Raw genomic sequence first — 25,640 nt, 5'->3', positions numbered from 1 at the left:
TTTTTTAAAATGGAACTTTTAAAGGATGTTTGTTGGGGAGAAATCATTCAGTAGAGAGGAGAACCTGATGATGTAGGGAGTGGGGACACCTGTAGGAGCAGTGTCCTTGAGTTGGGGAAGGAGCACAGGACCTAGGACTCAAGGATAAAAATTAGCCTTGGGTGGGAGCGTGGGCAGTACAGGGCTAGGAGGGCAGATGCAGGTGAGTGAGAGGTGAATGTGAGGGTGTGAGGGAGTTCTCTCTCCATGAGCTGAAAGTGAAAGTATCAAGGTATTGGAGGCTTGAGAGACAAGGAGAGTGGATGAAATTATTGTCTAGAAAAGTAGAGGAGTGTGCTGATTAGGTAAATGTAGAAAGTTTGCCTATCCCAGGACGCTTTTGTAGTTAGTGTGCATTAATTAAGCTTAGGTTAGGCATAGAATAAGCCACAAATTGGATTCTGCCAAGGTGTAGTGTTATGAGTGGACATGTGGAAGGGGGAGTGTTGAGGGTATTTTCACTGAGGTGATTAGAATGATGGGCCATAGAAATGGGAGGTGGGAGTGAAGGGGTAAGGAGTGGTGAGTCGATATATTGGAGGTGCCAGGGGGCAGAATTGTTCAAGTTGAGCTAAAAGAAGAAATATATTGGAAACTCAAGAGGTGGAATCCATAGATTAAGGGGTTTTATTAATAAAAGGGGATTGTATTATACATATTATATATAACAGTCTATTTAGTTCATTAATCCTGATCTAATAGCTTAGGGAAAAAGGCTATGTACTTTAAACTTTACTTGGTGTTTATTTTTATTTTATAACCAAGGGCAAATTTAGGGAAGCTATTGCTTTGTTCCTTACCTTTGCTAATTTTATGCATCTTGGAATTTTTTTATCTTTCCTAATTGAATACCAAAAACCACACCAAAAAGAGAGTCAAAGCAGCTTAAGAAATTATTTCTAAATAAGTCTTGCCCCCTAAATCACAAGTTCCATACCCAGCACACTCACTGACGTAGAAATCTCTTTCCAGAGATCTTTGCTGTGACTTTTGTTTGAAGAGTGTTGGTATTTCCCCATTTTCTCTGTAGGCTTGAAATTAATGATTTAAAATGAAAATCCTTCACTGTAATCACAATTCAGGGCTTCCCTCATGCTAGGAACCTAAGCCAGCCAGCTAGAATTACTCTGTGCACAGGGTTCCACATCCCTGTGGTTAAATACTAGAAACGATTAAAAGAGGATAATGTGTTTATTATCAGAGTCTCTTGTCCGATCCTCAGGATCTCCATATCTGACTCCTCTAGCATGGGGCTTACTGTATCCCAAAGCTGGACTTCTCTGTCAGGTAAAACCTCTACTTTTACAGTTGTATGGGCAAGAATAACAGGCCAGCCCATGATGTGTGCCAGCCTGCAACTCTTCTCTGCACATCTAAATACAAGGGCAGAGTCCAGTTGAACAAACCAGATTCTCTTTCTTGTGGTCCTTCATTTTTGGAGAAGCTGAAGCTGGATGGAAGGTACTAGACTGGCACACAAGAGGTCTGGGGCAGGTAACACTGTGATAGACCTCTCAGTTTCCTTATTTGTAAACAGTTGCCAATGACCCTTGTTCTAGCCATTGTAATTCAGTTGGACATCTGAAAACCTCATTGCCTCATTTCTGGCATACAAATACTACTGCAGTCAACTCTTATCTAACTATTGATTGCAGTTTATGTTTGTCTACTTGCCTGATTCCAAGGAGGTGGCTTTCAGAGGTCTCTTTTATACATGTGGCTGTAGGGAGAGTTCATTCATTCACTCATTCATTTATGTTCTATACATTTGTTGAGAACCTACTATGTTCTTGGCATTCTTTGAGATACCAAGCATAGAGTAAAATAAAGCAGACAAGAGTCTTGCCTTCTGTGGTGCTTATGTTAAGGAGTAGAGGTTGGGTTGTGAGGAGAAGAAACAGGAAATCTACGACTTCAAAAAACAAACAAACAAAACACATAATTTCAAATAGTGAATCCCTTGAAGAAAATTAGTCAAGAAATATAACTTATGGTTACGAGGCAGGACTATAAGGTTAGAGGGTGGCCGCTGTAGACAGAAGTCCCATCATAAGAGCTGCTCTTCATTGTGTAAAGGGAGCGGGTGTGTGTGTTGGGCAGGAGGGGCGTGTTCTATTTCTTCATGATCACTCATCTCCACAATCTGTGTGTCTGAACACAGTGTGTAATCATACACTGAAATGACTGACTGATTCTTTTCTTTTTTTTCCTTCTACAGCAAAGGAGAAAGGAGAGAAGAAATTGTTTGGCTTCTCCTTTGTTCCCCTGATGCAGGAAGATGGTAGGACACTTCCAGATGGCACGCATGAGCTCATTGTGCATAAGGTAACATCAGTCAGAGGTTGGGGGCAGTTGTGAAAAACAGGGCAGAAGTACTAACTCACAGTCTTATCCTCACTCTGGAAAAGAGAAAAAACGGGCTGCAAAGATACTCTTTTGGATGATTGCTGGCAGAGAGAGTGCATTTTTGAGAGTAGTATCTCTAGATTCTGTCATATTCTGACACGTATTTTAAAGATTTTTTTTAAATTTAGTTGAAATAACGGTATTTGGCTAAGTCTATAGGGTGACCTTGAAATCCTATCCATGACTGTGATAGGATTAGATAAACCTTACAAATAAGGTTTTTAAAGTTTTAATATATTAATATTTTTAAAATATCCCCAATACTTGCTTTCTTATCTGTATATCCCAGAAGCAAATTTTGCAAGGTCACCTTTCCATTTGTCTCATTTGCTGCTCTCAGGAAGCAAGGGAAAAGTAAGTAGCTGTTCCTTGTTATGACAGCTTCAGTGGTTGTTACTCTATTTTTTTGTCACAAGAATTGGCATGCAAACATTTGGGGAGAAAAATATAGTGTAGTAGGCAATAAAAAGAAAATTCACCTAAAAAGAGATCCTTAGGAATTATCAGAGAATACTAGTAATAATGAAATACAGAACAGAAGCAGTTGCAACCGTGAAATCAAGCACTAAAGTATACGATTTTCTCCAAAATATTTCTTCTTTGCATTTCTCCATTTCTGTAACCACACGCTCTTCCAGGCTCTTGTCAGCTCTCACCTGGGCTCACTAGTCCTGCCCACCTGGGCCTTCTCTCCCTTTAGCCCATTTTCCAGTCAGCCATTAGGGTGACCTGTCTAAGGTGCAGATCTTACCAGGCCCCTGCCTGACTTCAACCCATGGAAAAGCTTCCCATTGCCAACAGTGGAAATGGCAGGCTTTCAGGTATGCTGGGCTGCCTCCTCCCTTATGCCTCATGTCATCCCATTTCCAGTCCTCTACCTAATGCTCCAGTCACTTCCTGTCTGCTGGTTCCCCCAGGTCCACTTGATATTCCTGCAATCATGCTTCCCCTGTCTCCCAACAGTTGGCTCCTCCTCACCTGCAGAGGCTCACCTGGGCCTGAACCTTTGGGAAAACGGTCCCCACACCCTAGTTCCTACTGTCTGTGTTCCCAGCTGACTATGTGCCCGCCCATGAGTTCCCTGGGTATCTGCACAAACCTCTTACCATTGTCCTCATTACATTGTCAAATGGTTGTCTGATGACCCCTCAACTCACCATGGTAGGTTTAGGAGCCCTTCAGGAGCATCAGCTGAGTCAGAGGGGTTCTGCCATGTGGCAGACGTGCAGTGAAGATACACTGAGTGAAGGAAGGATATGACAGAGACTTCCTTTACATTTGGATTGTTGCTGGTAAAATGAGTGCCCATGCACAAGACACTGGGTAATTTTTGTTTGTACATTGGTATGTATGTGCATATTTCTTGAATCATTCATTTTCTGGTTGTTTGTTCAGCACATTGACTACCACAGACCATGGGGCAGACATTCTTCTAGCAACTGGGAATATAGTGGTGAATAAGACCATTAAAGTGCCTCCATTTCTGACACATACATTCTGTAGACTTCAAAAGTGGCTTAAAGGAATTTGTGATGTTAAAATACAGAGAAAAAATATTTTCAAGTAGAGTAACACTAAGGCCCACAGAGGAGCTAAATGCACGAGACGCATGAGACGATGTACTTATATAAATAAAGGTCTGCGGCCCTTTATGTGAGATGGGTAATATAACAGGCTGTGTCTTCAGCTACAGTTTTTCAAAAGACATAAGTGGTACTTGATGTGAATGTTTGTGATCTTGACTCTATGTACCATTAAATCTTCACACTAAAAAGGCAGGGCTAAGGTAATTATTAATTTCCTAATAATATCTAGAAGAATAAATCGCTTCTTCATGACATTTCACAAGGCTTGCCAAGTGGCACAGTGGTAAAGGATCCACCCACCGATATAGGAGATGCAAGAAACGTGGGTTTGATCCCTGGGTTGGGAAAATCCCCTGGAGGAGGAAATGGCAACCCACTCTAGTAGTCTTGCCTGGAAAATCCCATGGACAGAGGAGCCTGGTGAGCTACAGTCCACAGGGTTGAAGAGAGTCAGACATGAATGAGCGAATATGACATTTCACACTGTAGGCTCTCTCACTTGTGGATTGGAGTGTGTTTTTGAGTGGCAGGTACTAACTTTCCAGTCAAGTCTGGGTTGACTTCCTCTAAAGAAGTATAAATAATATTAAGACTCTTAGTTGCTGATTAGAGACACCCATGTGCTTAAAATGCCACGAGGACAGGTAGCAAGGTTTGCTTCTCCATGTGAGCATTGAGCAGTCCACCTGATATTGGTTCCCAGGCATAGGCTCATTCTACTCCATTACCTGGGGTCTGTCAGGATGCCTTTGACAGAACCACCATTTTTCTCAAAAGTGGAGCTTTGAATCATCTCAAGCCCTTGCACAAATTTTCAATGAATACACAGAATTCTGATCCGGAAAACATAAGAAAATTTATTTGAGCATCAACAGTGTAAAGAGCAGCTCTTCCCAGTGATCTTCCTCCATCACAAAGGAGGCTCATGATGGTATCTGTCGATCATCTCATGCGGGGCAGGCCTACATTGTGTAGACCCATGAGGAAGCATTAGCTCCGCAGAACAACCCTAAGTAGCTGAGTCTTATGATTAGGAATATTCAGTGTTGCTTAAAGAGAACTGGAATACCTGCCAAGCATAACATCTTTTGTTTTTTTTATCTAGTTGATGCCATGGTTTTCTTTTTCATAGTACTGAGCCAAGAAGTTCAATTTCTACTTAAGGGCATTTGTGGGTTATGATTATAAAACCATATTATGAGCATAATGTTATTCATCCTCTGCCATGATGGGCAGTCTCACACCCTGCTGATGATTACAGGCTTGAATTTATTAATTTAAAATTTGAATGAAAAAGAAAGCTAGGAAGAGGAATGGATTTCAAATTACTTGGTAAAAAAAATAGCCCATTTAATAAGTGATGTTGAGATAATTGAGATGGCCATGATAGGTGCTGCAGGGAAAAATTAAGCTCTGGATTCCTACCTTGCTTCTTATACCAAAGCAAATTCCAATTAAATGTAAAAAATCAAACTTTAAGAGCCTTTATAATATGAGTGAAAATTTTTAGAAAGTTAAGGGAAGGAGGGCCTTTCTAATGATGCCTCTTCAATATTAGAAATTAGGTACCCCTAAAATGTATAAATTTAGCTACATAAAGTTTAAAACTGATTTATTTATAAGATCATATGGACTGTAGCCTGCTAGGCTTGTCTGTCCATGGGATTTTCCAGGAGTGGGTTGCTATTTCCTTCTCCAGGGGATCTTCCCAACCCAGGGATCAAACCCAGTCTCCCACATTTCAGGCAGACTCTTTACCAGCTGAGCCATCAGGGAATCCCTCATAGTAGGATATATAAAATCTACTTTCCTCCTCATGTAAGTTTCTGGTTTAGAAGATTCATTTCTGCAGTGAACTAAGAAAATAAAAAAGTATGTTGAAAACTGTTTAATAGCCTAATTTGGGCCTAAAATTTATGAAAGAGATAATAGTTTCACCTTGTGATAGTGACTGGACTTCTGAGTGTGTTTTAAGGAAATCATTGTGACAAAGTTGTTATCAGTCAGTGGTCTGGCAAGAACCTGGACTCATCCTTTAGGGCAGGAGCTAAAGAATTCTGAGGGCAAAGCTCCCTTTCAAAGTCATTTTTACCTTTACATAATTGACAGTATGTTTGCAGTGGTACTCCATGGAGATAATCTCTGAAATCTACAAAAATCCAAATATTATAGCTTTAGAAAGGGAAGTAAAAGAACTTGATTAGTCGTCATTAAAGATTTTGTTTTTCCAGGGTCCCTTTTCACCTCTGAGGATATCAGTCATATCTCCAAGTAGTTGATGGCTAAGTCCAAAACTTACCTTTGGAATTCCTAAGTTGATTGTAGCAGCACTTTTTCTTGCTAAGTTTTGTTCTTTTGCTGCATTCTGCTAGGTTTGTTGTCTTCCTTAAATTTGTAGAGATATTTTTGGCTACTCCTTGCCAGCTACCTGCTGGAAAGCAAAGTTAAGAAAAGAGATTGAAATAATAAGCTTAAGAAAATTCATTTTCCAAGAGTCAAGTCTGTTAAGGATAATAATATGAAGGTCCAAAAAAGGATAGGAAGTTTATTAACTGTGTACTCAAGTATCCATTCTGACCTATTCTAGTGAAGGATTTTTATTTCTTTGAAGTACATGCTAAAATACTCTTGGGTCTAGTTTGTATGTATAAATAAACAGCTAATAATATAGTCTACTTTTAAAGAAATTGGGATTTTGCAAATTCATTATGTTAATTAACACCACTATGACTCAAGTGACCCAACTCAGTCAGACTGGGGATTTACTTGGTAGAGAATCTGATTCCTTAGGGTGGGATTTATTGCTTCTGAGCAAGAGAAGGGCCAGATAAGAAATCAGTTAAATAGAGCATGATCATGTATCCTGGTTGGAAAGGGATTAGTTTAATGTATGGCCTAGATTGCAAGAGTCTTTGATGAATTCATTTCATTTTTGCTCCCTAGAAGTTTGTTCATAAATGCTTTGTGTCTCATTTTTTCCCTGCAATGTTTCAGTTTCTTCTGCTATACTCCAGATTCCCACCCTGGTCCCTGAAAGTCCAGCATAGCCCCTCTGCACTAGTTACCATCTTTGAGGTGAATTTCTCAGATTGGGTTACTTTCCACTTATCCTTTCCTATATGATGTTTGTATTTATAACTAAAATGAAAAAATGACATGAGGCTGATAAATTTGATAGACTGATAGGTTGCCACCCATCTTGCTGTGCAGAAAACTCTACATACTTCTCCAGCGATTCTGAAAGAGACACTGCTGTAAGTGAAAGTCACTCAGTCATGTCCAACTCTTTGCGACCCCCTGGACTACATAGCCCAAGGAATTCTCCAGGCCAGAATACTGGAGTGAGTAGCCTTTCCCTTCTCCATGGGATCTTCCCAACCCAGGGATTGAACCCAGTTCTCCTGCATTGCAGGCAGATTCTTTACCAGCTGAGTCACAAGGGAACCCCACAAGGACACCCCTATAATCATGAGCAATAAATCTTCAGTTCAGTTCAGTCACTCAGTCGTGTCCAACTCTTTGCAACCCCATGAATCGCAGCACGCCAGGCCTCCCTGTCCATCACCAACTCCTGGAGTTCACTCAGATTCACGTCCATCAAGTCAGTGATGCCATCCAGCCATCTCATCCTCTGTCGTCCCCTTTTCCTCCTGCCTCCAATCCCTCCCAGCATCAGAATCTTTTCCAATGAGTCAACTCTTCACATGAGGTGGCCAAAGTACTGGAGTTTCAGCTTTAGCATCATTCCTTCCAAAGAAATCCCAGGGCTGATCTCCTTCAGAATGGACTGGTTGGATCTCCTTGCAGTCCAAGGGACTCTCAAGAGTCTTCTCCAACACCACAGTTCAAACGCATCAATTCTTCGGCGCTCAGCCTTCTTCACAGTCCAACTCTCACATCCACACATGACCACTGGAAAAACCATAGCCTTGGCTAGATGGACCTTAGTCGGCAAAGTAATGTCTCTGCTTTTGAATATGCTATCTAGGTTGATCATAACTTTTCTTCCAAGGAGTGTCTTTTAATTTCATGGCTGCGATCACCATCTGCAGTGATTTTGGAGCCCAAAAAAAGAAAGTCTGACACTGTTTCCACTGTTTCCCCATCTATTTCCCATGAAGTGATGGGACCAGATGCCATGATCTTCGTTTTCTGAATGTTGAGCTTTAAGCCAACTTTTTCACTCTCCTCTTTCACTTTCATCAAGAGGCTTTTGAGTTCCTCTTTACTTTCTGCCATAAGGGTGGTGTCATCTGCATATCTGAGGTAATTGATATTTCTCCTGGCAATCTTGATGCCAGCTTGTGCTGCTTCCAGCCCAGCGTTTCTCATGATGTACTCTGCATAGAAGTTAAATAAGCAGGGTGACAATATACAGCCTTGACGTACTCCTTTTCCTATTTGAAACCAGTCTGTTGTTCCATGTCCAGTTCTAACTGTTGCTTCCTGACCTGTATACAGATTTCTCAAGAGTCAGGTCAGGTGGTCTGGTATTCCCATCTCTCTCAGAATTTTCCACAGTTTATCGTGATCCACACAGTCAAAGGCTTTGGCATAGTCAATAAAGCAGAAATGGATGTTTTTCTGGAACTCTCTTGCTTTTTCCATGATCCAGCGGATGTTGGCCATTTGATATCTGGTTCCTCTGCCTTTTCTAAAACCAGCTTGAACTTAAGGAAGTTCACAGTTTATGTATTGCTGAAGCCTGGCTTGGAGAATTTTGAGCATTACTTTACTAGCGTGTGAGATGAGTGCAATTGTGTGGTAGTTTGAGCATTCTTTGGCATTGCCTTTCTTTGGGATTGGAATGAAAACTGACCTTTTCCAGTCCTGTGGTCACTGCTGAGTTTTCCAAATTTGCTGGCGTATTGAGTGCAGCACTTTCACAGCATCATCTTTCAGGATTTGAAATAGCTCTACTGGAATTCCATCACCTCCACTAGCTTTGTTTGTAGTGATGCTTTCTAAGGCCCACTTGAGTTCACATTCCAGGATGTCTGGCTCTAGATGGGTGATCACACCATCGTGATTATCTTGGTTGTGAAGATCTTTTCTGTATAGTTCTTCTGTGTATTCTTGCCACCTCTGCATATACAAGCACAAAACATATCTGTCCACCCTTGGCTTAGACATAGGAGCACTGGTCATATAACTCTTGTTTTGTTACAGACTGTGAGAGAAATTAAGAAGCCTACACCTGCAAAATTAAATTTCAATGTAAGTAGCCTGGAAAACTTTAGCATAAAAGTAAGCCAAACCAGACTTCTCTGTAGCTCAAATGGTAAAGAATCTGCCTGCGAGTCAGGAGACCAGGGTTCGATCCCTGGGTTGGGAAGTTCGTCTGGAGAAGGAGATGGCAATCCACTCCAGTATTCCAGGAGAATTCCATGGACAGAGAAGCCTGGCAGGCTACAGTCTGTGGAGTGGCAAAGAGTCAGACGTGACTGAGCAACTAACACAGTCTAACACAGGCTAAATCAAGCAAAGAAAAAGAAAGGAAAAAAAGCTAAGATAACTTAATATGTGGACTTGATCTCAGCCCTGAAGGCTGCTAATGTGGTGGGTAGAAAGTGCTTTCATTCTGAGTAGTTAATACCATTACACAATCTTTTAAAATCTCTGCCTCTGCTGATCTCTGGCTCTCCTGCTGAGAGAGCATCTTTTGTGGCCTCTGGAGTAGAGAAAGCTCCTCTTCTGAAGTCCTGACTCTAGATCTCTTTAAATGCCCCAGTGCATGTAAAGATACCATTCTCCATCCTTTTGTAAAGAGTTTCCATGCCCTTTCTCTATAAGGCTTATTCCATACAACATGGCAACTTTCTACCTGTCCTGGTTACTGTCTTCATTGTTCAGTTTCTAAATCACGTCCAAATCTTTGTGACCACATAGATTGAGCACACCAGGCTCCTCTGTCCTCCACTATCTCCTAGAGTTTGCTCAAATTCCATTGAGTCTGTGATGCGATCTAACCATCTCATCCTCTGTCGCCCTGTTCTCCTTTTGCCTTCAGTCTTTTCCCAGCATCAGGGCATTTTCCAGTGAGTTGGCTCCTCGCATCAGGTGGCCAAAGTAATAGAACTTCAGCTTTAGCAACAGTCCTTCCAGTGATTATTCAGGGTTGATTTCCTTTAGGATTGACTGGTTTGATCTCCTTGCTGTCTAAGGGACTCTCAAGAGTCTGCTCCAATACCACATTTTGAAGGCATCAATTCTTTAGCACTCAGCCTTCTTTATGATCCAACTCTTTATGTCAGCAAAGAGATGTCTGTGCTTTTTTAATATGCTCTCTAGGTTTGTCATAGCTTTCCTTTCAGGGAGCAAGTGTCTTTTAATTTCATGGCTGCAGTCACTGTCCGAAGTGATTTGGAGCCCAAGAAAACCAAATCTGTCAATGCTTCCACTTTTTCCCTTTCTGTTTGCCATGAAGTGATGGCACCAGATGCCATAATCTTAGTTTTTTGAATGTTGAGTTTCAAGTCAGCTTTTTCACTCTCTTCCTTTACCTTTATTGAGACGATCTTTAGTTCTTCACTTTCTGCCAGTGAAGTGATATCATCTGTGTGTCTGAGGTTATTGATATTTCTCCCAGCAATCTTGATTGCACCTTATGATTTATCCAGCCTGGCATTTCATGTGATGTACTCTGCATGGAAGTTAAATAAGCAGGGTGACAATATACAGACTCGATGTACTCCTTTCCCAGTTTGAACCAGTCTGTTGTTCTACATCCAGTTCTAACTGTTGTGTCTTGACCTGCATACAGATTTCTCAGGAGACAGGTAAGGTGGTCTGGTATTCCCATCTCTTTAAGAATTTTTCTGCAGTTTGTTGTGATCCACACAGTCAAAGGCTTTAGCATAGTCAGCGAAGCAGAAGTAAATGTTTTTCTGGAATTATGTTACTTTTTCTGTGATCCAACTAATGTTGGCAATTTGATCTCTGCTTCCTCTGCCTTTTCTAAATCCAGCTTGTATACCTGGAAGTTCTCAGTCCACATACTGTTGAAGCCTAGCTTGAAGGATTTTGAGCATTACCTTGCTAGTATGTGAAATGAGTGCAGTTGTACAGTAGTTTGAACGTTCTTTGGCACTGCCCTTCTTTGGAACTGGAATGAAAACTGACTTTTTCCAGTCCTGTGGCCACTGCTTGGTTTTCCAACTTTGCTGATATATTGAGTGCAGCCCTTTAACAGCATCATCTCTTAGGATTTGAAATAGCTCAGCTGGAATTCCATCATCTCCACTAACTTGTCCAGAGTAATGCTTCCTAAGGCCTACTTGACTTCACACTCCAGGATGTCTGGCTCTAGGTGAGTGACCATACCATCAAAATTATCTGGGTCATTAAGACTTTTCTATATAGTTCTTCTGTGTATTCTTGCCACCTCTTCTTAATCTCCTCTGCTTCTGTTAAGTCCTTGCTCTTTCTGTCCTTTATCATGCTCATCCTTACATGACATGTTCCCTTGTTGTCTCCAATTTTCTTGAAGAGATCTCTAGTCTTTCCCATTCTATTACTTTCCTCTATTTCTTTGCATTGTTCATTTAAGAAGTCTTTCTTATCTCTCCTTGCTGTTTTCTAGAGCTCTGCATTCATTTGGGCATATCTTTCCCTCTGTCCCTTGACTTTTGTTTCTCTTTTTTCCTTGGCTATTTGTAAAGCTTCCTTAGACAACCACTTTGTCTTCTTGCATTTCTTTTCCTTGGGGATGGTTTGGTAACTGACTCCTGTATGGTGTTACAAACCTCTGTCCATAGTTCCCTTCTTAATCCTCATAACAACTACTGACAAGACTTTACCACTCTGCCTGCCTCACCACTTCCCCTGTCCTTAACAGAGAAAACAGAAGCCATCAGACAAGAACTTCCTTAAATCCATGTGTTCTCTCCTTTGCCACCTGCACACTTATCTGCCTCCTTCCTTTCCTTCCTGCTTCCTGTCTCAGGGGTGGAGCAAGACTCCTTCCCTTCAAGGCTAATGCTTCCACCTGCTTCTCTCAGGATCTTCATCGTCTCCTGGCTCCCCTGGGACCTTGCTTCTCTTAGCATTCCCTCGTGTTTCCTCTCTTTTGGCAGTGTTATCAGATTTTTAATACTCAAACCTTTTTTTTTTCTTTTAATTTATTTATTTTAATTAGAGGCTAATAACTTTATAATATTGTAGTGGGTTTTGCCATACATTGACATGAATCAGCCATGGTTGTATACATGTCCCCCATCCTGAACCCCCCTCCCACCTCCCTCCCCATCCCATCCCTCAGGGTCATCCCAGTGCACCAGCCCTGAGCACCTTGTCTCATGCGTCGAACCTGGTTGGCGATCTGTTTCACATATGATAACATACATGTTTCAATGCTGTTCTCTCAAATCATCCCACCCTCACCTTCTCCCACAGAGTACAAAAGACTGTTCTATATATCTGAGTCTCTTTTGCTATCTTGCATATAGGATCATTGTTACCATCTTTCTAAATTCCGTATATATGCGTTAGTATACTGTATTGGTGTTTTTCGTTCTGACTTCCTTCACTCTGTATAATAGGCTCCAGTTTCATCTACCTCATTAGAACTGATTCAAATGTATTCTTTTTAACAGCTGAGTAATATTCCATTGTATATATGTACCAGAGTTTTCTTATCCATTCATCTGCCGATGGACATCTCGGTTGCTTCCATGTCCTGGCTATTATAAACAGTGCTGCGATGAACATTGGGGTACACGTGTCTCTTTCACTTCTGGTTTCCTCAGTGTGTATATCGATCAGTGGGATTGCTGGGTCATATGGCAGTTCTATTTCCAGTTTTTTAAGGAATCTCCACACTATTCTCCATAGTAGCTGTACTAATTTGCATTCCCACCAACAGTGTAAGAGGGTCTCCTTTTCTCCACACCCTCTCCAGCATTTATTGTTTGTAGACTTTTGGATAACAGCCATTCTGACCAGCGTGAGATGGTACCTCATTGTGGTTTTGATTTACATTTATCTGATAATGAGTGATGTTGAGCATCTTTTCATGTGTTTGTTAGCCATCTGTAAATGTCTGTTTAGTTCTTTGTCCCATTTTTTGATTTGGTCATTTATTTTTCTGGAATTGAGCTGCAGGAGTTGCTTGTATATTTTTGAGATTAATTCTTTTTCAGTTGCTTCGTTTGCTATTGTTTTCTCCTATTCTGAAGGCTGTCTTTTCACCTTGCTTATATTTTCCTTTATTGTGCAAAAGCTTTTAAGTTTAATTAAATCCCATTTGTTTATTTTTGCTTTTATTTCCATTACTCTGGGAGGTGGGTCATAGAGGATCCTGCTGTGATTTATGTCAGAGTGTTTTGCCTATGTTTTCCTCTAGGAGTTTTATAGTTTCTGGTCTTACATTTAGATCTTTAGTCCATTTTGAGTTTATTTTTGTGTATGGTGTTAGAAAGTGTTCTAGTTTCATTCTTTTACAAGTGGTTGACCGGTTTTCCCAGCACCACTTGTTAAAGAGATTGTCTTTTCTCCATTGTATATTCTTGCCTCCTTTGTCAAAGATAAGGTGTCCATAGGTGCATGGATTTATCTCTGGACTTTCTATTTTGTTCCATTGATCTATATTTCTGTCTTTGTGCCAGTACCATATTGTCTTGATGACTGTGGCTTTGTACAGGAGCCTGAAGTCAGGCAGGTTGATTCTTCCAGGTCCATTCTTCTTTCTCAAGATTACTTTGGCTATTCGAGGTTTTTTTGTATTTCCATACAAATTGTGAAATTATTTGTTCTAGTTCTAGTGAAAAATACTGTTAGTAGCTTGATAGGGATTGCATTGAATCTATAGATTGCTTTGGGTGGTATACTCATCTTCACTATATTGATTCTTCCAATCCATGAACATGGTTTATTTCTCCATCTATTTGTCCTTTTTGATTTCTTTCATCAGTGTTTTATAGTTTTCTATATATAGGTCTTTTGTTTCTTTAGGTAGATTTATTCCTAAGTATTTTATTCTTTTCATTGCAATGGTGAATGGTATTGTTTCCTTAATTTCTCTTTCTGTTTTCTCATTGTTAGTGTATAGGAATGCAAGGGACTTTGGTGTGTTAATTTTATATCCTGCAACTTTACTATATTCATTGATTAGCTCTAATAATTTTCTGGTGGAGTCTTTAGGGTTTTCTATGTAGAGGATCATGTCATCTGCAAATGGTGAGCGTTTTACTTCTTCTTTTCCAATCTGGATTCCTTTTATTTCTTTTTCTTTTCTGATTGCTGTGGCTAAAGCTTCCAAAACTATGTTGAATAGTAGTGGTGAGGGTGGGCACCCTTATCTTGTTCCTGACTTTAGGGGAAATGCTTTCAATTTTTCACCATTGAGGATAATGTTTGCTGTGGATTTGTCATATATAGCTTTTATTATGTTGAGGTATGTTCCTTCTATTCCTGCTTTCTGGAGAGTTTTTTTTATCATAAATGGATGTTGAATTTTGTCAAAGACCTTCTCTGCATCTATTGAGATAATCATATGTTTTTTACCTTTCAGTTTGTTAATGTGTGTAGTGTATTACATTGATTGATTTGCAGATATTGAAGAATCCTTGCATCCCTGGGATAATGCCCACTTGGTCATGGTGTATGATCTTTTTAATGTGTTGTTGGATTCTGATTGCTAGAATTTTGTTAAGGATTTTTGCATCTATGTTCATCAGTGATATTGGCCTGTAGTTTTCTTTTTTTGTGGCATCTTTGTCAGGTTTTGGTATTAGGGTGATGGTGGCCTCATAGAATGAATTTGGCAGTTTACCTTCCTCTGCAATTTTCTGGAAGAGTTTGAGTAGGATAGGTGTTTACTCTTCTCTAAATTTTGGGTAGAATTCAGCTGTGAAGCCATTGTTCCTGGGCTTTTGTTTGCTGGAAGATTTCTGATTACAGTTTCGATTTCTGTGCTTGTGATGGGCGTATTAAGATATTCTATTTCTTCCTGGTTCAGTTTTGGAAAGTTATACTTTTCTAAAAATTTGTCCATTTCTTCTAAGTTGTCCATTTTATTGGCATATAGTTGCTGATAGTAGTCTCTTATGATCCTTTGTATTTCTGTGCTTTCTGTTGTGATCTCTTCATTTTCATTTCTAATTTTGTTATTTGATTCTTTTCCCTTTGTTTCTTGATGAGTCTGGCTAATGGTTTGTTAATTTTATATATCTTTTCAAAGAACCAGCTTTTAGCTTTGTTGATTTTTGCTACGGTCTCTTTTGTTTCTTTTGCATTTATTTCTGCCCTAGTTTTTATAATTTCTTTCCTTCTACTAGCCCTTTTTCTTTAAAGACAAACTACATTGTAATAGCTACCACACTGTCTCTTCCTGTCCCATCTGAGCCACCTGCAGAAAAGGCTGGTCTTCACTCACTGTCTCTACTTCCCTCCATCCCATTTGTCCCTTGGGCTACTTTCTGTCCTCGAAGCTCAAATGAAGTTTTCCCCTCAAGGTCACTAGCACCTACACAGTGTCCAACCTTCTAGACACTTCCTAGATCTTCCTTTACTTGACTTCCCTATAACATGTACTACTATTGATTACCCTTCTTGAAAATCCCACATTTCGTGGTCTGACAGTGTTCTCCTGAGTCTGATCCTTCTACTCCTTTGAGTACTCTTCTCTCTTATCTGTATTTAAAAAGAAATTCTTTAGTAAAGTATGTTTTTGTTGCATGTGCTCAGTCACTCAGTCATGTCCAACTCTTTGTGGCCCCATTAACGGTAGCCTGCCAGGCTCTTTGCATGAAATTTCCCATGCAAGAATAATGCAGTGGGTTGCCATTCCCTGCTGCAGAAGATCTTGCCACTCCAGGGATCGAACCTGAGTCTCTTGTGTCTCAGGAACTGAACCTCTGTCTCTTGTCTCCTGCATTGGCAGATGGATTCTTACCACTAGTGCCACCTGGGAACCCCCTAGTGAAGTATAGTTAACTTAGAAACATTGTGTTAATTACTGCTGTACTGCAAAATGACTCAGCTATACACATATATCTTCTTTTTCATATTCTTTTCCATTATGGCTTATCACAGTATGTTGAATATAGTTCCCTGTGCTATACAGTAGGACTTTGTTGTTTATCCTTCCTGTATATACTAGTATGCATCTTATCTGCATCTTAAATGTTAGTGTTATCATGAATTTAATTTTTGGACCTTATCTGTGTCTTCTGTACTCTGGAACCATCTCACCCACTTCTGTGGGTTAATTTGCTACGTCTCTGCTGATGATGTCCAGATCTGGGTTTATAGTTCAGGCTTTTACCAGCCTACTGAGCATCTTCAGTGGGATCTGCCAGAGGTACCTTTTAACTCGGCTTGTCCAAAACTGAATTTTTTAATTCCATCTCCATCCTCTCCTGTGGTGAATTGAAACCTTCAGTTTTTCTTGACTGCTCACACTTTACCTCACAGCCTAAACACGTGGTTTCATGACCAGTCACTGCCTCCTCCTTGGTGGTTCTTCAAGAAATTTAAACCAGAGACAGATATCAGAATCAGCTCGAGTTTTCCTCCTTTAAGAAGTTCAGAGTAGTCACAAGCCTTTTTTGGTCCTAAAAAAAAAAAAAAATCACATTATTTAGCCACACTGAACTACATATAGTTGTCTAACTACACCTGTACTTTTTTAAAACAGTTGTTTTTTCAGTTAGAAGAGTTGCAAAAATAGTACAGAAAATTCCCATATACCCTTCACCCAACTTCTCCTTATGTTAGCATCTTACATAACCACAGAACATTTATTGAAACTAAATTAACCTCAGTAGAATACTGTTAACACAAAACTTATTTGGATGTTACGCATTTTTCTAGTACTTTTATTTTTCTCTTCTGGGATCCAGTCTAGAACCCACATTGCATTTAGTTGCCATATCTTCATCGTCTCATATATGTGTTTTTCTCCCTGTGTCCTTATATGTTTTGTTTCTTCTGTATAACCTGTCTTTCTGTCCCTTGCCTGGCAAGCCTCTTAGTCTTTATGATTGAAGTCAAATAGCCTTTTTCCCCACAGAGTTTTTTCTACTTCCCTGGCAGAGCTAAAATCCAGGGGTCTTTACTGCTGCTTTGTCATCAGTCTTAACAAATGAGTGCAGAGGTCAGACATGTAATGCCCTCATGTACAGGTACTGTTTTTATTTCCTTGTTACATTCTTTATACTGAATTAAAAGACTCAAATAGTAGAATTTTAATACATGTTTAATACTGACATTAAGAATGACGAGTCATTTTGAAAGGATCCCCAGAAGATGTTTTTCTGCCACAGCTGTTTGATAAATCTGGTTCAATTAACTGGTAGTAGTTTCAAATGGATTGTCTGACTTACTATAGTTTTTAATTTAATTCTCTACATCCTGAAATTATGGGCCCCTTAATTTGATTAATATACTATGAATCTCTGTACCAGTTAATATCGGAAGAAATTTCTTGTTTATTTCTCTCAATTTATATAGCTTGCATTTTTGTACCTATCACTTTTCTGGATGACTGTCTGTGGCTGACCATTGCATCTCTTTCTTGTGCTCAAGACAGTGGGCAAAAAGTGGCCTGGGGTGTGATGCACAGTTCATTGCTCCACCAACTGATTTTAATTCTGGGCAAAGAAATAGATTGTGAGCCAGGCTATATCATCTCAAAGAAGACAGAGGCTACTACAGCTGCCGCAGAGCCTTTGTTTTAACTCTTCTTTAATAATCTACGGAGTCCATCCCTCCTGTCAGATCTGATTTCAGTCTCAAGTAAAGCAGCAGGCTGGCTTTCATCTCCCTCTTCTCTAATTTGTAGTAAATTAACTTCATGCCATTTTAAAATGACTTGCACAGATCCCACCCTAGCAAAGCAAACACAGAGAATTGTCCTTTTCTGTGACAGTGACATTGTTTTGTTCCCATTATCCAGGTGCATCCTCAGGGGGTTGTAGTCATGTGGCCTTGTCTCTCCTAGAAAGAATGGCTCAGTTAATTGTTCCCGCATCTGTCTGTGTGTCTCCCCCATCCAACATAATACCAGTAGGACTTTTTGCTTGTCTGTGTCTGCTGCAAGAGGAGGGGAGGATATTTCTTCTTATTCTAATATCCATGTTGCCTTGTTCCATGCCCGCACTGGATTTGATGAAAAAAATCATCCCTATGCTAAAACAAAAATGGTTGCATTACAGGTGTTCCCCAGAATGCAAGTGATCTGTATTTAACTACTCATCGGTTTAGGGATGTAAATGCGTTTTACTGTGGTGACAAAACCATCCATCAGAAAACACAGTGATGTAGTTTTGTGCAAAGCTACAGTTTTTTACTATTCAGATTCACAGGCATTCAGACATCCAGCCACAACTCTTTTGCACTGCTATTTCCATGCTGTACTTTGCCAGCTTCATTTCTGTGACTTCCTTGACTTTTAGCCCTTCACCTGGGGGAAGACTGCTCCTACCCATTTATTCTCTCCCATCCATACCCTTGTTCAGACTCCTCCTCACAGTCCAGACTTTTTTCCCACCTGGTAGAAGAATGCTCAGGAAATTCACAGCTGACTCTTTCTCACTCCCTGGCTTCTGCTGGTGAGCTGAGCATTTCCTCTGAAGGGTCTGGACAACCTTTTTGGCTTAACCCTTTGCAACGTGTGCCCTACAGGCCTGTTTTCTGGAACCTTTTTCTAGTCTTCTCTGCTCTTCAGTCTCATTTTTTTTCTGTTTCATCTAGTGAATGGACAAATTATCTCTGACTCGTCTGTTGTGTTCCTAGACTCCCGTGACATGCCTCCTCTGCTCCTATGTGCTTCTCCTCCCCACCGCATCCAGATCATGTGATCCCTTTTGCTCCCTGGGTGGTTTCAGAACACAGACCAGCCATTTCACTGTAGGGCTCACAGGCTTGTTAGGTATGAAACTATTCCAGCTCCAAAGACCACTCTAAGCTGTCTCCCAGGGTGTTTCCCACAAACATACTTTGTGTGTGTGAAAAATGAAATTTTGGGGGTGATCTTTCTTAACCATACCCACCATTCAATATGTTATCTGTTAATTAATTTTAAATTTGTTACAGCAAAACTCAAAACCTGGTTAAAACAACAGTGGAAGAGCCATTGTAGTCACGACTGCTATTTTGAATAGTAGCTGTGAGCATGAACTTTAGTTCACATCTTGGCTCTAACTCTCACGAACATTGTAATATTGAGCAAATCACATAAGCTCCTCAGGTTATGATGTTCTGCCTCATAGGATCATTATCAGAGTAAAAAAAACAGATGCAGAGTGCTTAGCCTGACATTTAGTAAGCCTTTGTAAATGATGGCAAATGCATGTAAATAAATGTAAATACAGACCATGGGGTCGCAAAGAGTCAGACGCAACTTAGCACGTGACTTAGCCACTGAACAACAACAACAGAATGATGGTTGCTTGGATTGCCTTTAAAATCTCTAGTGCTGTGTGATGTGTTGAGGATGCATGCTGAAAACCTCAGAGGACAAGAAAAGGCAAGCTGTGAGATTTTCTCTGCAGGCCACTTAAGTTCTTTGGAAATAGATTTAAACTCTAACCCTATAGCTAATATATGTTTGACTCCTACTGGACAAAAAAGAAATCAATTTTTGAACACCTAGTATTAGTAAATATTATAATACAGTAAATATTATAGCAAAAATTTCACCGAGACCAAAGAGTTATTATGTACTTTTCTCTACTAAATTAATAGGTAGAATTCCTCCCCACACCAGCACCAACATACACACAACACTTAACAAAAAACACACTGGTATTATTGGTGGAAGGAAGGTCTTAACTTCTGTGTCCAGAGTAATGTTTGTATTGGGTACTGTATTTTGTGTTGAGTCGTAAAGAGCCGGACATGACTGAGCAACTGAACTGAACTGAAGGGTGATAGAGTTCAGCTGTAAGAAGGTATCAAGATGTCACAGCTCAAAATCAGAAAGACTCCGATGCTGAGGTCTTGCCCCTAGGCTGGGGGAGAAGTGCAGTGAACTATAATAGGTGGCACTCACCCGGCCACAGTGACTGCCCCCTGTAAAGGCAGCCCCGGTGTCTATTCACAGTGGCTGCCCCCTATGGGCAGAACACGGCCATCGCATCTTCAATCACAGAAGTGGCTGATCCTTGACTGCAGGTTGAGCAACAGGGGTTCAGCAAGCAGGCATTCTAAGAGGTTTCCAGAAGTCTTCAAGAACCAGGCAGTCATTTGTGGGGATGGGGATAAGAAACCAACCTATAGCTTCAGGATTTCTGTACACAGATAGAGCATACCAGACCAGGGCACACTCCAGCTTCTGGGGAAGAAACCTGGAAATAACTGGATGGTGTCTGGACTGGGTATGAAGCTTCAGTTTCAGTAGGAAGGAGTGGTTCACATACAGAATATAGGTCACACTGGAGATGGGACCAGAGCATGATACTGACCCTACAAACAAGATCCAGGCAGAAAAAGGTAGGGCCAGTGTAGGGTGCTGTGCTCCACGCCCTGATACCAGAACAAGACTGAGGAGAGGGGATGGTGACCCCAGGTTCCAGAACTTTACATTGCTAAGCACTCTTTATTCAGGAAAGCATCTGAAGTGTTCACATTATAATTATTTCTAAACTATATATGCATTCTTCTGTCTAAATGAAATATCTTGCAGAAGCATTTGGAGCCATAACGTGAGAAGAGAGTTATGGAGACTGTTTCTTGTGTTTATTAGTCCTCCTGTTACTGGGCAGGTGTGCTGGGAAGAGCATCTTGTAATATTCTGATTTTGTTTCTCTAAGCTTATTAGAGTTGTTTTTCTTAAAGATTTAGTATTTAAAAATGTTTGTAAATCACACAGATTAGCCTAGAATACCAAAGGGGTTTTGCGCTTAATTTCCTACCTGTTCCCAAGACACTAGCCTTAAAAATAAATATATACATTAAAAAAATAAAGTTCCTAAATTTATACTCAAAATAAGGTAAGCTATACTGATTCTGTATCTGTTACAATATATTTTTCTCAAATTTTTAATTTAAAGTCACCTTCATTACAGAAACAGTATATAGATAAACAAAAATAAAAACACCATATTCTGATTACTCAGATGATGTTAACTATTAGGGTATATGATGATGTTACCCCTTAGGATATATCTTTCTGGAGGTTTTTCTATATGAACTTTTCTTTTTTTTTACCCAAATGATGTTATTTATTTTAGTAGACTTTTAAAAGTAGCTTAGTATACAGTAAAGTTGAGAGTAAAGGATAGAGACTTCCCTTCCACCCTGTGCCCCGGCATATGTGTAGCTTCCTCCATTGTCAGCATCGTTCACCAGAACGGTGCATATTTATTTTAACCAAGGTTGAATCTGCATTCACACATCGTCATTACCCAAAGCCCATAGTTTACTAGGGTTCACTCTTTTTTAATACATAATTTTATTTTTCTTGAGTTTTGGCTGTGCTGGGTCTTTGTGGCTGTGCAGGCTTTTCTCTATTCACGGAGAGTGAGGGCCACTCTCTAGTTGTGGTGCTCTGGTCTTTCATCGTGGGGGCTTCTCTAGCTGCTGAGCATGGGCTCTGGGGCGCACAGGCTTCAGTAGCTGAGGCCCGTGGGCTCCTCCCGCGCTCTAGAACACAGGCTCAGTTGTTGAGGCACACAGGCTAATTGCTCCACTGCATGTGGGATCTTCCCAGATCAGGGATCGAGCCCCTGTCTCCTGCTTTGGCAGATGGATTCTATACCACTGAGCTACCAGGGAAACCCTAGGTTCACTCTTGTTTTTGTGTATTCTGTGGATTTGGACAAATGTATCCATCATCATAATATCTCACTGCCCTAGAAAAATCTTCTATGGTCTCTCTGTTCATCCTTTCTCCTACGCCCAACCCCTGGAAACCACTGATTTTTTTTTTTTTAGCTGTCTTCATAGTTCTGCACTTTCTAGCATATTGCATAGTTGGAATCGTGGAGTTTGTAGACTTTTGAGTTTGACTTCTTTCACTTAGTGATATCCATTGATTCCTCCGTGTCTTTTCATGGCTTGGTAGCTCATTTATTTTTAGCACTGAAATGGTATTCTGGCTTCTGGATGTACCACATTTATCTATCCATGTACTGAAGGATATCTCGGTTGCTTCATTATATATATTTTTTATTTTTTTATTGAAGTATAGTTTATTTACAATGTTGTGCCAGTCTCTGCTATACAGCAAAGTAACTCAGTGATACACATGTAATAGACATGCTTTTTTTTAATATTCTTTTCCATTATGGTTTATTGCAAGATATTGAATATAGTTTCCTGTGCTATGCAATAGGACCTTATTATTTTCTTAATTTACTTTTGCCAGTTAATGACTTTTCCAATCCTTAAATTTTTTTTAATCTCATCTAGAACTTAATCAATGTATCAAGTCCGAAAGAAAATCCTTTTCAACAAGTTTGTCCAAATCCAGGGCCCTTCTATTGTATCTGGTTGTTACAGATCTCTTAAGTATTATTTAATCTAGAGTAATCCTTTTTTTTCCCCCACAAAACTTGACTTGAGGAGTCACAGACAGGCATCCTACAGAAAGTGCCGCCTTCTGGGTTTGCCTGGTTGCTTCCCCATAGCATTCAGCGTGTTGCTCTGCCCTTTGTATTTTCTGTGAAGTAGAAGGTGAGCCTGTCAGTGTCATCCATGTAGGCTCCACAACTTCGGGAGGAGTGCATTGCGAGGATGAAGTGTTGTGTTCGTTGCCCTGCATCAGAGGGCCGACAGCCCAATCCCCCCACGTGCAGTTATATTTGTCCCCTTGCCAGTAGGAGGGAATCTGTGTGGCAGCACTGAATGTTCATTTGCTCATCAACAATTTTCCTGCTGATTTTAGCATTTAGCGACAACCCTCGACTAAAGAAAGAATTACACTAGGAATATGAAACTATATTTTCAAAACCTATAATTTCTTTTACATTTGTTGACTGACATTTTCTGTAGGGATTTCTCACCATAGTGGGATTAGTAGATTATCATGAAATACAGAGTCCTTTAATTGCCTCTTTTCAAAATAAGAAGTTGTTTAATATCTACCTCAGAGGAGATGTGGGAAGAATTTAAGCACTTTTTCAAAATACTGTGGTTGTGGGATGAGGGATGGTGGTAGGAGGGAGGATCAAGATGGAGGGGATGTGTGTGTGTGTGTGTGTGTGTGTGTGTGTATGTGTGTATATATATATATATATAGTTATGGTTAATTTGCATTGTATGACAGAAACCAACACAACATTGTAAAGCGATTATCCTCCAGTTAAAAGATTTTTTAAAATGCTGTGGTCACTGCAATATGATTTCTTGAGCACTTCCAATGTATCAGGCTCTATGTAAAGGCCTCATGTAATCTAATTTGTATGGCAGCACAGTGAGGTCATAGAGATAGAAAACAGAAATCATAAGAGGCTGAATAACTTGATACAGTTACTTGTGTGGGAAGTAACAGAGATAGAATTCAAACCCAAATGGGTCTGCATCCAAAATAAGTGAGTTATTCCTCTTAGACATTTTTGTTGCATTTTACTTAAAAGCCAAATTCTGTTTGTAATGATATTTGGAATATTTCCCAGTTCTTAACAACTAGAAATGGATATTATGCTTAATAATTCTCAAGAAGTCTCTTACCTCTCCCCCTTCCATTTTTTAAAATATTTTTTTACAGTGTGAAGAAAACACAAATCTTCAGGATACTACCCGCTACCTCAAACTTCCTTTTTCCAAGGGCATTCTCCTTGGGAATAATAATCAAGCCGTGAAGGCCACAAAGGAGTCTTTTTGGATAACATCTTTTCTCTGTTCCACAAAACTCACACAAAACGGTAATGTATAATACTGTTTTATTTGAAAGTCCCTGTATTTAAGTACTCATGTGAATTTTAGTTGGATATTCTGTAAACATCAGTTTTATGTTTAAGAACTTTGCAGTAGAAAAATTGTTGTTGATCCTTCTGTTTGTGGTTTTTAATAAAATAAAAGTAATTGTGACCCAACGAACAGTTAAATGTGTATAGTTTTAGGACTACAGAATTATTCTAGTATTGGAACCCAATACTCAAGTCCTCAAATAAACCATCAAAACCCAGCTGCTTAAAAAAAAAAAAAAAAAAGGTGAAGATTACCACTACCTTAATCTCTCTTGCTTCATAAACTGTGCTAATTGCAGGCTTCAGAGTAAATGCTGTTTTCTGTTTAATTAGATGGATATTACTTTTCTATTCTAGCATTACTTTTTATGTCAGTGATTGTTTAGAAAGTTATGATTAATAAAGCAAGCTCTTCTCCTTGGCAAATTGTTCTGAAAGCATTGTCTGTAATGAAGGAAGTAAAATAAATATTTTTGAATTCTTCATGGTCACCATGTAAGGCTTCTGGAAAGCATCCTGAATGCCATATAATAAAATTAGTTTCATTCTGTTGAAGACAGTCACTTTATAATAAGGTTTGTCTCTTCCTTGACTTTAGGATTAGGTTACATTCCTTTGATAAGCCCATGGTAACTTGAATAAGATAAGTAGAATATGCATTTATTACACCTAATCTGCAAAACATCATGGGGCTTCCCAGGTGGCTCAGACGGCAAAGAATCTGCCTGCAATGCTGGAGATGCAGGTTCGATCTCTGAATCAGGAAGATCCCTTGGAGCAGGAACTGGCAACTCACTCCAGTATTCTTGCCTGGAGAATTCCATGGACAAAGGAACCTGGTGGGCTACAGTCCATGGGGTCGTAAAGAGTCAGACATGACTGAGCATGCACACACCACCACCACCACAAAACATCTAAGAAAAGAAGTTCTTTCTTCTGTGTCATACAGCTTAGCCCAGCCTACTGTAAACAAGCTCAGAACACTTATAGTAGCTTACAGTTGGGCAAAATTATCTAATACAGAGCCTATTTTATAATAAAATGTTGAATGTCTCGCATAACTTATTGGATACTGTACTGAGAGTGAAAAACAATGTTTGTATTAATAACCATATTGTTTCTTTTCCTTCATGATCGCTTGGCTGTCTGGGATCTGAGGCTCAGTGCTCAGCATCATAGGAGGCTGAACTGCATGTAGCTTACCCAGGAAAAGATCTGAACTCAAAAATTGAAGTATAGTTTCTAAATCATTCCATATCACTTTTGCACCCATGTAAAGTCAAAAATCTGAAGTCAAACCATAGTAAGTCAGGGCTCTGTAATGTTAGGCAAAAAACGCTCCTGTACTTAAACTTTTTAGTGTTATTAGTTCTTTCTTCTGTGTCATATAGTAAGAAATACATATCTTTTCTCAGAACATGGAATAAGAAAAGAAGCAAATTTTGGCATTATTATAATGACCACTTTTAATGATAGCATCCAATTTGTCAAACAGTGCTACTGTATTTATGTAGGACCTTGGCAAATTAAAGTATTTTTTTTACATTTATATTGGGTTTCATTTCTCCCCTTCCAGAGATATTTTTATAGACCTATTTAAAAAATAAACTATGTAATTTATTTATGTAAATTTGATTGAAGGTAGCTATTGCCAAGTTAGGTCATTACACCAGACTATCAGTATTCAATGGTTAATGATATTAATTAAATAAAACCTTCATTGACAGAATTCTGTAATGACTATACAGCACTTACC

The 25,640-nt window shown here is 39.6% G+C and overlaps 1 protein-coding gene across 2 annotated transcripts in view; it reads left to right on the top strand.

Annotated features, from left to right (window-relative positions):
- The window catches only part of DOCK4 (dedicator of cytokinesis 4), a 472,836-nt gene that overhangs the window by 292,327 nt on the left and 154,869 nt on the right, over window positions 1-25,640 (top strand). For both annotated transcript variants that reach the window (XM_005679177.3, XM_018047173.1), the window contains exons 16-17: window positions 2,258-2,364; window positions 23,683-23,839. In XM_005679177.3, coding sequence (XP_005679234.2) covers window positions 2,258-2,364; window positions 23,683-23,839 — 264 coding nt within the window. The remainder of the gene's footprint in view (window positions 1-2,257; window positions 2,365-23,682; window positions 23,840-25,640) is intronic.

This window comes from Capra hircus, chromosome 4 (assembly GCF_001704415.2).
Source record: "Capra hircus breed San Clemente chromosome 4, ASM170441v1, whole genome shotgun sequence".
Classification (NCBI taxonomy): Eukaryota; Metazoa; Chordata; class Mammalia; order Artiodactyla; family Bovidae; genus Capra; species Capra hircus.
Note: the sequence above shows the minus strand (reverse complement) of the source record. Positions and strands in the feature narration are given on the sequence as shown.